General features: G+C 33.4%; 1 protein-coding gene across 4 annotated transcripts in view; it reads left to right on the forward strand.

Annotated features, from left to right (window-relative positions):
- CFAP221 (cilia and flagella associated protein 221) overlaps positions 1-13,146 on the forward strand; it is a 47,856-nt gene that overhangs the window by 10,147 nt on the left and 24,563 nt on the right. For 2 of the 4 annotated variants that reach the window (XM_075181222.1, XM_075181223.1), the window contains exons 2-6: positions 8,029-8,191; positions 9,328-9,428; positions 10,335-10,421; positions 11,385-11,480; positions 12,067-12,167. In XM_075181222.1, the coding sequence (XP_075037323.1) occupies positions 8,056-8,191; positions 9,328-9,428; positions 10,335-10,421; positions 11,385-11,480; positions 12,067-12,167 (521 nt within the window). In that variant the 5' untranslated portion in view covers positions 8,029-8,055. Of the gene's footprint in view, positions 1-8,028; positions 8,192-9,327; positions 9,429-10,334; positions 10,422-11,384; positions 11,481-12,066; positions 12,168-13,146 lie in introns of those variants that run through there. The other 2 variants (XM_075181224.1, XM_075181225.1) reach the window with 2 other exon arrangements.

Here is a 13,146-nt window from a genome sequence, read left to right on the forward strand (position 1 = left end):
CTAAATTCCCTAATATACACAGACAGACAGAGAGAGACACAGACTAGGGTCAATTTTAATAGCAGACAATTAACCTACTAGTAAGTTTTTGGAGTGTGGGAGGAAACCGGAGCACCCGGAGGAAACCCACGCAAACACAGGGAGAACATACAAACTCCACACAGATAAGGCCATGGTCGGGAATTGAACTCATGACCCCAGTGCTGTGAGGCAGACGTGCTAACCACTAGGCCACTGTGCTGCCCATATTATACCTATATATCCTGTATATTATATATATATATCCTGTATATTATATATATATCCTGTATATTATACCTATATATATCCTGTATATTATATATATATATATCCTGTATATTATATATATATATATCCTGTATATTATACCTATATATCCTGTATATTATACCTATATATATATCCTGTATATTATACCTATATATATCCTGTATATTATATATATATATCCTGTATATTATTCCTATATATCCTGTATATTATATATATATCCTGTATATTATACCTATATATATCCTGTATATTATACCTATATATATCCTGTATATTATACCTATATATATCCTGTATATTATACCTATATCCTATATATTATACCTATATATATCCTGTATATTATACCTATATATCCTGTATATTATACCTATATATATCCTGTATATTATACCTATATCCTGTATATTATACCTATATATATCCTGTATATTATACCTATATCCTGTATATTATACCTATATATATCCTGTATATTATACCTATATCCTGTATATTATACCTATATATATCCTGTATATTATACCTATATCCTGTATATTATACCTATATATATCCTGTATATTATACCTATATCCTATATATTATACCTATATATATCCTGTATATTATACCTATATATCCTGTATATTATACCTATATATATCCTGTATATTATACCTATATCCTGTATATTATACCTATATCCTGTATATTATACCTATATATATCCTGTATATTATACCTATATATATCCTGTATATTATACCTATATATCCTGTATATTATACCTATATATATCCTGTATATTATACCTATATCCTGTATATTATACCTATATCCTGTATATTATATATATATCCTGTATATTATACCTATATATATCCTGTATATTATATATATATCCTGTATATTATACCTATATATCCTGTATATTATATATATATATCCTGTATATTATACCTATATATATCCTGTATATTATACCTATATATATCCTGTATATTATACCCTATATATATCCTGTATATTATACCTATATATATCCTGTATATTATATATATATCCTGTATATTATACCTATATATATCCTGTATATTATATATATATCCTGTATATTATACCTATATATATCCTGTATATTATATATATCCTGTATATTATACCTATATATATCCTGTATATTATATATATATCCTGTATATTATACCTATATATCCTGTATATTATATATATATATCCTGTATATTATACCTATATATATCCTGTATATTATATATATATATCCTGTATATTATACCTATATATATCCTGTATATTATACCTATATATATCCTGTATATTATACCTATATATATCCTGTATATTATATATATATCCTGTATATTATACCTATATATATCCTGTATATTATATATATATCCTGTATATTATACCTATATATATCCTGTATATTATATATATCCTGTATATTATACCTATATATATCCTGTATATTATATATATATCCTGTATATTATACCTATATATCCTGTATATTATATATATATCCTGTATATTATACCTATATATATCCTGTATATTATATATATATCCTGTATATTATACCTATATATCCTGTATATTATACCTATATATATCCTGTATATTATACCTATATATCCTGTATATTATATCTATATATATATCCTGTATATTTTACCTATATATATCCTGTATATTATACTATATATATATATATATATATATATATATCCTGTATATTATATATATATATCCTGTATATTATACCTATATATATCCTGTATATTATACCTATATATCTTGTATATTATACCTATATATATCCTGTATATTATACCTATATATCCTGTATATTATATATATATATATATATCCTGTATATTATACCTATATATCCTGTATATTATACCTATATATATCCTGTATATTATATATATCCTGTATATTATACCTATATATATCCTGTATATTATATATATATCCTGTATATTATACCTATATATCCTGTATATTATATATATATATCCTGTATATTATACCTATATATATCCTGTATATTATACCTATATATATCCTGTATATTATACCTATATATCCTGTATATTATATCTATATATATATCCTGTATATTTTACCTATATATATCCTGTATATTATATATATATATATATATATATATATATATCCTGTATATTATACCTATATATATCCTGTATATTATACCTATATATATCCTGTATATTATATATATATCCTGTATATTATACCTATATATATCCTGTATATTATATATATCCTGTATATTATACCTATATATATCCTGTATATTATATATATATCCTGTATATTATACCTATATATCCTGTATATTATATATATATCCTGTATATTATACCTATATATATCCTGTATATTATATATATATCCTGTATATTATACCTATATATCCTGTATATTATACCTATATATATCCTGTATATTATACCTATATATCCTGTATATTATATCTATATATATATCCTGTATATTTTACCTATATATATCCTGTATATTATATATATATATATATATATATATATATATATATATCCTGTATATTATATATATATATCCTGTATATTATACCTATATATATCCTGTATATTATACCTATATATCTTGTATATTATACCTATATATATCCTGTATATTATACCTATATATCCTGTATATTATATATATATATATATATCCTGTATATTATACCTATATATCCTGTATATTATACCTATATATATCCTGTATATTATATATATATCCTGTATATTATACCTATATATCCTGTATATTATATATATATATATATCTATATCCTGTATATTACACCTATATATATCCTGTATAATATATATATATATATATATATATATATATATATCCTGTATATTATACCTATATATCCTGTATAATATTAATATATATATATATATATATATATATATATATATATATATATATATATATATAGTATATTATACCTATATATATCCTGTATATTATACCTATATATATCCTGTATATTATATATACATCCTGTATATTATACCTATATATATCCTGTATATTATATATATATATATGTATATTATATATATATATATATATATATATATATATATATATATATATATATCCTGTATATTATACCTATATATCCTGTATAATATATATATATATGCTGTATATTATACCTATATATATCCTGTATAATATATATATATATATCTATCTATCTCCTGTATATTATACCTATATATCCTGTATATTATACCTATATATATCCTGTATATTATACCTATATATATCCTGTATACTATATATACATCCTGTATATTATACCTATATATCCTGTATATTATATATATATCCTGTATATTATACCTATATATATCCTGTATATTATACCTATATATATCCTGTATATTATATATATATATATATATATATATATATATATATCCTGTATAATATACCTATATATATCCTGTATATTATACCTATATATATCCTGTATATTGTACCTATATATATATCCTGTATATTACTCCTATATATTTCCTGTATATTACACCTATATATATCCTGTATATTATACCTATATATATCCTGTATATTATACCTATATATATCCTGTATATTATGCATATATATATATATATATATATATATATATATATATATATATATATATATATACTGTATATTATACCTATATATCCTGTATATTATACCTATATATATCCTGTATATTATATATATATCCTGTATATTACACCTATATATATCCTGTATATTATACCTATATATATCCTGTATATTATACCTATATATATCCTGTATATTATACATATATATATATATATATATATATATATATATATATATATATGCTGTATATTATACCTATATATCCTGTATATTATACCTATATATCTTGTATATTATACCTATATATATCCTGTATATTATATATATATCCTGTATATTATACCTATATATATCCTGTATATTATACCTATATATATCCTGTATATTATACCTATATATATCCTGTATATTATACCTATATATCTTGTATATTATACCTATTTATATCCTGTATATTATACCTATATATCTTGTATATTATATCTATATATCCTGTATATTATACCTATATATATCCTGTATATTATACCTATAATATATCCTGTATATTATACCTATATATATCCTGTATATTATACCTATAATATATCCTGTATATTATACCTATATATCTTGTATATTATACCTATTTATATCCTGTATATTATACCTATATATCTTGTATATTATATCTATATATCCTGTATATTATACCTATATATATCCTGTATATTATACCTATATATCCTGTATATTATACCTATATATCTTGTATATTATACCTATATATATCCTGTATATTATATATATATCCTGTATATTATACCTATATATATCCTGTATATTATACCTATATATATCCTGTATATTATACCTATATATATCCTGTATATTATACCTATTTATCTTGTATATTATACCTATTTATATCCTGTATATTATACCTATATATCTTGTATATTATATCTATATATCCTGTATATTATACCTATATATATCCTGTATATTATACCTATAATATATCCTGTATATTATACCTATATATATCCTGTATATTATACCTATAATATATCCTGTATATTATACCTATATATCTTGTATATTATACCTATATATCTTGTAAATTATACCTATATATATCCTGTATATTATACCTATATATATCCTGTATATTATATCTATATATCCTGTATATTATACCTATATATATCCGGTATATTATACCTATATATATCCTGTATATTATACCTATATATCTTGTATATTATACCTATATATATCCTGTATATTATATATATATCCTGTATATTACACCTATATATATCCTGTATATTATACCTATATATATCCTGTATATTATACCTATATATATCCTGTATATTATACATATATATATATATATATATATATATATATATATATATATATATATATATATATGCTGTATATTATACCTATATATCTTGTATATTATACCTATATATATCCTGTATATTATACCTATTTATATCCTGTATATTATACCTATATATCTTGTATATTATACCTATATATATCCTGTATATTATACCTATTTATATCCTGTATATTATACCTATATATCTTGTATATTATACCTATATATCCTGTATATTATACCTATATATATCCTGTATATTACCTATAATATATCCTGTATATTATACCTATATATATCCTGTATATTATACCTATAATATATCCTGTATATTATACCTATATATATCCTGTATATTATACCTATATATCTTGTATATTATACCTATATATCCTGTATATTATACCTATATATATCCTGTATATTATACCTATAATATATCCTGTATATTATACCTATATATATCCTGTATATTATACCTATAATATATCCTGTATATTATACCTATATATATCCTGTATATTATATCTATATATCCTGTATATTATACCTATATATATCCTGTATATTATACCTATTTATATCCTGTATATTATACCTATATATCTTGTATATTATACCTATATATATCCTGTATATTATACCTATTTATATCCTGTATATTATACCTATATATCTTGTATATTATACCTATATATCCTGTATATTATACCTATATATATCCTGTATATTATACCTATAATATATCCTGTATATTATACCTATATATATCCTGTATATTATACCTATAATATATCCTGTATATTATACCTATATATATCCTGTATATTATACCTATATATATCCTGTATATTATACCTATATATATCCTGTATATTATACCTATATATATCCTGTATATTATACCTATATATATCCTGTATATTATACCTATATATATCCTGTATATTATACCTATATATATCCTGTATATTATACCTATATATATCCTGTATATTATACCTATATATATCCTGTATATTATACCTATATATATATATATATATATATATATATATATATATATATATATATATATATCTCTATATATATATATATATCTCTATCTCTCTATCTCTCTATCTATATATATATATATATATATATATATATATATATATATATATATATATATATATATATATATATATATCCTGTTTGTTATACATCTATCTCTCTTTTATCCCCTTTATATTATGCCTATATATCCTGTATATTATATCTCATCTCATCCTCTCTTATTCTCATCTCTGCAACTGTGCTTGTATTATACATATATATCTTCTCTATCCTGTATATTATACCTGAATATTTCCTCTATCCCCTGTGTGTGTGTATACAGATAGATATATATATATATATTATAGATGTACACACACAAGGATGTACTCAATTCACAATAAGTAAATCAAAACTTTAGAAGCTGTGCATAGTCCATAATTCCAAAAACTGGATCCATAGTTGTTCAACAGACAGACAGACAGACAGACAGACAGACAGACAGACGCACCAGCACCAGCAATAAGAGAAATACAAAATTTAGTAGAAAAACCCCAGAAAGATACATCACAGTAGTATGCTCTGCCCAACCATCATTTCATCATAACCCTAACCCATTTCTCGTCTCGGCTATTACAACCTCCTTCTCACTGGTCTTTCAATCCATACAGAACGCTGCGGCTCAGCTCCCTCTCCCACCGCACCTCTTCCGCTTCTCCTGTGTAAATCCCCTCATTGGCTCCCAATCTGTTTCAGAATTCAGTTCAAGCTCCTCACCCTCACTTACAAAGCCCTTACCAACACTTCTCCTCCTTACATCTCTGACCTTATCTCCAGGTACATACCTACCTGGCCACCACTCCACCTCTGACCTCTGCATCAATTCATCTCTCATTACCTCCAGCCAAGCTCATCTCCAATCTTTGGAACTCCCTGCCCCAACCTTCAGTCCTTCAAACGCTCACTCAAAACTCACCTTTTCAAGCTCGCCTATCCTAGCACCTCCTGACCATTGTATCCATCACCTCCTCTTCCTCGTCTCCCATCTAAATTTTTTCTCCCGGTTGGTCCTACTGTCGGAGGCCAGGGGTCAGCTTGGGTGCCCATGACCCCAACGCCTGATCACCAGTTGTCCTTCCTTGGACCACTTTTGGTAGGTACTAACCACTGCATCCCGGGATGACCATACAAGACCTGCCGTTTTGGAAATGCTCTGACCCAGTCGTCTAGCCATCGCTATTTGGCCCTTGTCAAAGTCGCTCAGATCCTTACGTTGCCCATCTCTCCTGCTTCCAACACATCAACTTCAAGAACTGACTGTTCACCCGTTGCCTAATATATCCCACCCCTGACAGGTGCCATTGTAACCAGATAATCAATGTTATTCCCTTCACTTGTCAGTGGTGTTAATGTCGTGGCTGATCGGTATATATTTGTACTATAACCAGCGAGAACGCCTACTCTCCTGATAGTAACTTTATAAATATGTATTTATTTAATTTATGGTGCACCTAATCTATTATTTATTGTAATCCTCTCTCCTTACTGTGTCATTATGATATATTTTCTTTTATTTATTATCACTGTAGTACCTGTCTTATATACTTTGTATTTTGTTTCTTCTGGTCTAGATCCTCCATCCACCTTGTTGTGTCATCATGGAGGTCGCTCAGCTGCCTATTTTGGACTTTTCCGGAGATAATCAGAGGCTGGAGAAACTGTCACCACTTTATCTTAATAGTTTAGTGCAAGAACCGCAGAGGAGATCAGTTCCCAATCACCTGCTGGAATCAAGTATGTAGCTGTAGTAATATAACGCAGTGTACATCTGCACCTGTATGATAAATCCATCCGTCCGTAGATCGCACAGCCCGGGTCCGTAGATCGCACAGCCCGGGTCCGTAGCGCGTACAGCCCGGGTCCGTAGATCGCACAGCCCGGGTCCGTAGATCGCACAGCCCGGGTCCGTAGATCGCACAGCCCGGGTCCGTAGATCGCACAGCCCGGGTCCGTAGACCGCACAGCACGGGTCCGTAGCGCGTACAGCACGGGTCCGTAGCGCGTACAGCACGGGTCCGTAGATCGCACAGCCCGGGTCCGTAGATCGCACAGCCCGGGTCCGTAGATCGCACAGCCCGGGTCCGTAGATCGCACAGCCCGGGTCCGTAGATCGCACAGCCCGGGTCCGTAGACCGCACAGCACGGGTCCGTAGCGCGTACAGCCCGGGTCCGTAGATCGCACAGCCCGGGTCCGTAGATCGCACAGCCCGGGTCCGTAGATCGCACAGCCCGGGTCCGTAGATCGCACAGCCCTGGGTCCGTAGACCGCACAGCACGGGTCCGTAGACCGCACAGCCCGGGTCCGTAGCGCGTACAGCCCGGGTCCGTAGATCGCACAGCCCGGGTCCGTAGATCGCACAGCCCGGGTCCGTAGATCGCACAGCCCGGGTCCGTAGATCGCACAGCCCGGGTCCGTAGATCGCACAGCCCGGGTCCGTAGATCGCACAGCACGGGTCCGTAGATCGCACAGCACGGATCCGTAGATCGCACAGCACGGGTCCGTAGATCGCACAGCACGGGTCCGTAGATCGCACAGCCCGGGTCGGTAGATCGCACAGCCCGGGTCGGTAGATCGCACAGCCCGGGTCGGTAGATCGCACAGCCCGGGTCGGTAGATCGCACAGCCCGGGTCGGTAGATCGCACAGCCCGGGTCGGTAGATCGCACAGCCCGGGTCGGTAGATCGCACAGCCCGGGTCGGTAGATCGCACAGCCCGGGTCGGTAGATCGCACAGCCCGGGTCCGTAGATCGCACAGCCCGGGTCCGTAGCGCGTACAGCCCGAGCACATAGACCACACAGCTCCTCTTTATATCATCTCCGTCCTCATCTTTGTAAATAGTTTTTTCTGATGATTTTATATGTTCACAGAGATTTACGCAAAGCTCGTCAGGAATGCGTCTGTGGAGGCGGAGCCTGGAGTTCTTCATTTTGGGGGTTATGAAATTGGCAAATGCCACCAGCAGACTCTTGTAAGTTTATTTTATTTCACTGAAGTGCAAAACAAAAAATGTATCAAAATGTCTGTAGGAAATGTAGCCCCACCCACTGCGGAAGCACAGACGTGAGGCAGAATTTAGCTCTGCACCTCGAGTCATTAGACGAGGATTAGAGTTTGGGTGGGGAAATTACACAGAGCAGGATAGTGACCTAATACAGTGAGACAAGTGGCAGCTGAAATGTAGATAACTAAGGTAGTCCCCCCGCTGGGGTAGTAACGGTCATACAGACTACATGGAATACGAGTGGGGGGAACAGATAGTACTACAGGACAGACAGCTGAGTGGCAGCGCAGTGGTACAATCTGCGAGTGCGTTAAATGTGAGGTAAATGCTCCCAATGCAAACTAAGCATCACCATTGTAGAAGTCACATCTTCAATATCTTCACTGTTAGGACATAGAGGAGCCAGAGAAAGAACAGAGGTGTTAACCTCATTCTGTTCCCTTTAGTAATAAAGTTTATTTGCTATGGGGATATAGACATAAGGTATAAATATTTCTGAGATTAATACACAGATTCATACAGTGACCTCACAGAGGATAAGGGCTCGTACGTTGTGAGTGGGTAGAAAGACTGTTTCACCAGGAACATAGGAAGGGTTCTTTACTGTCAGGGCAGTAAAGATCCAGTAACTCAATGTAAAAGTGGACTAGGAGCCTTTCCTACATGATATGCCATCCAGCTGTAATTAGTAAAGGGCACTGACCCAGAGAATCTATCCTGGGGAATTTATTTTTCCTTCCTCTGGATTATGTAATTAATATTCATGATTAGTTGTACCGTATTGATCTGTCTGCCGAGATAAACTAGTGATCCCTATAATTGTGTGTGATGACAAGTAACACAATGATTATACAATGTGTTTGTGTCGTTCAGAGACTGGTGAATATCTCTCCTGATGTCAGCAATCTGCACATCATCCCTCCGCAGAGCAGACACTTTACAATCAGCTACAAGAAAGCCGTGAGTACCACTAGGACCCTGATGAGTGTAAGATTGATGGGGAGTCTCTGTGTAACGATGCCTATAACGTGGCTTCCATGGCACAAAGCTTCGGCCAGGTGTCATCAGTACATCTTCCAGCGGGCACAGGTTTCCTCTACAGATCACAGCCCTAGTAGGAGGAAGGTCTAGAGCCAGACGTAGGATTAGGTGCCGTCAGTGCGAGATCTCTTGTTCCCGCTGCCACCCTCTGCCCACTTCTTTTTATACCCCTGTGAGCAGACTTTAGAGTGTGTGCTGCGGAAGAGGTAAATGACGGTGGGATGAGGGGGGACATCCCCAGATACGGGGTACCCTGAGTGTGACAGTGAGTGCTCTCAGCACACTCTAGTACAGAATCCTGATGGATACATAGAACCAGCAGACGCTGCAAATGATGAGACCCGTAGTGACAGAACCGAATGTTTAGGAAGATGTTTAGAAACCTTTTACGAATTTCTGTTATCGACATTTTATTTTTGTATGGTGATTGTTCCCTCCCTCACTATAATTTCAGGTTATGAGGTGGAGTAGAGATACCTAGGGTGAGGGTGTATCTAACCTATGGGGAGCAGCTCTCTGTCACCTCACTAGGTCACTCTGGGACATGGCCACCCCCGGCCACCAGCCCCTTCCCCCAAACTATTGTTTTGTGACAGTCACTCTGAGAAATGAGGAGATTATAGGACTGGTGGTGGCCGAGTGTGTTACTAAATCTTATTACACATTGCTCCTCATTCTTCTGTATATATCTTTATTATACAATTACAGGCGTAGGTCAGTGTTTCAGTTTATGGGTCTTGTACTTATGTTGTTTCTTCTCATATTGCAGCATCCAATTGTTTGTGTTTGTTTAATTTACTTCTTGGTAATTGTATTTATATCCTATTTATGTGAAATCTGTAATATAACGTCAGACTGACTATGTGATGTTATATCGTACAGAACAGACTGGTCCCAGGCCTGGCTGTCACAGTCCATGTGCAGTTCATTCCTGATGAGTGGAGATACTACTATGATTGTATTCGTGTCCACTGCAAGGTAAAACCGTATGGGGGTTTATTGGGGAGGATTTATAGAGGGTGTACAGAGGGTGTACAGAGGGTGTATGGGAGGGGGGTGTATGGAGGACTATTTATGGAGGGTGTACAGAGGGTGTATGGATGGTATGTAGAGGGTGTACAGTGGGTGTATGGGGGTGAGCCGGTCTCTGTGACCGCAGTGTGCTGGTGAATATTGGGAGACAATCTCCAATTGACCTGTATGCGTACAGTGCAGGTGTCTGGGGCGTAGTTTTTAGTCATGAGCTGTTCTGTCCTCTCCACCCTGGATACAGTAAATTGTTAAGTACCGTTCAGCCAGGTAAATATTTCCATAGTAGTTATACATCTGTACAGCGCTGCGGAATCAGTGGCGCTACATAAATAAATAGTGGTGATGGTGATGATGACATATACAGAGTCCTTCTTGTTGAGCCATTTATAAACAAACACTCTGCATGTACTGCCAGTTATAGGAGCATCGCTGATACTATCCCCAGATAACTATTATTAGTACCCGAACCTCCAACATCCATCACCATGAAAACATCGTCCTCTCGCGCTGACCCACATTGTCCTGTTCCCAGGGTGAGGAGACGCTGCTGGTTCCTCTGCACGCCTACCCAGCCATAAACCTGGTGGAGTTTCCATCTCACGTAAACTTATCTGATGTTTCCCTCGGACAGAGGTGAGATCCAGCGTCTGTCACAGGGACCAAATTGAATGACAAATATTGATTTTATGTTTAGCGTTTTCCTGTTTACATAGTAAGAAAATGGAAGGCTGAACTAAAGTATCTGCTGCTTAGAAGTGGTATTTAAATGTAGACAGCGGTTAATTGCAGGATGTGTGTTTCTGGGGCAATTCTAGACTAAAAGCATCAGACAAAGGCCGGTCCTGTGGCCTCAGTAAACAGATTGGGTTACTCCTGATTACATATCGGCTTCCACAAACTCTCTACTTTTAGAAATTAGATTTCAGTTGACTTCCCAGCAGGATAATAGTGTGAGAGAAGGACGAGAGCTGAACATTGGAGCAGATTAATTCCCAGCCTAATAAATCTGCTGTCTATTTAAAACAAATCAGTACTTGTTAATAGACTAAGTCAGGGACTGAGCAGCAGATATGGTGATTACAGCGCTGCCTCCGGGTGTTTATATATGGTCAGCGCTGCGTCCGGGTGTTTATATATGGTCAGCGCTGCGTCCGGGTGTTTATATATGGTCAGCGCTGCGTCCAGGTGTTTATAAACACAAGTTGGGAAACGTATGAGACCGGTAATGTCTCATGAAGCCGTGTGAGCCATTTGTTTTATATCTGGGATAAATAAAGGATTGTTTATCATTGTTGAGTCATGAATGTGTTTCCTTGGCGGGGGCCCATGTAGTGACAAGTGCTATATTTAAAGAGATGAAGTGTTTCTTGTGTTTATACCATGTAACACTGGGCTAATCCTTCCTTCCATGTACGTAGCATAAAATAATGGGATAAATTGACCTGAAGACCAATTTCCGCTATTTTACTGGCCGTCATCTGCCAAAACTGCAATTCATTGATTGTATGTATCGTGCAAGTGATCGGAGAGCCACCGATTCCTGCTTCATCCTGCACCTTGGTCTGTCTCAGATTAGTCTTATAAAGCAGCCACTTCATATGTCCCATATAAT

The sequence above is a fragment of the Mixophyes fleayi genome, chromosome 7, assembly GCF_038048845.1.
Source record: "Mixophyes fleayi isolate aMixFle1 chromosome 7, aMixFle1.hap1, whole genome shotgun sequence".
Lineage (NCBI taxonomy): Eukaryota > Metazoa > Chordata > Amphibia > Anura > Limnodynastidae > Mixophyes > Mixophyes fleayi.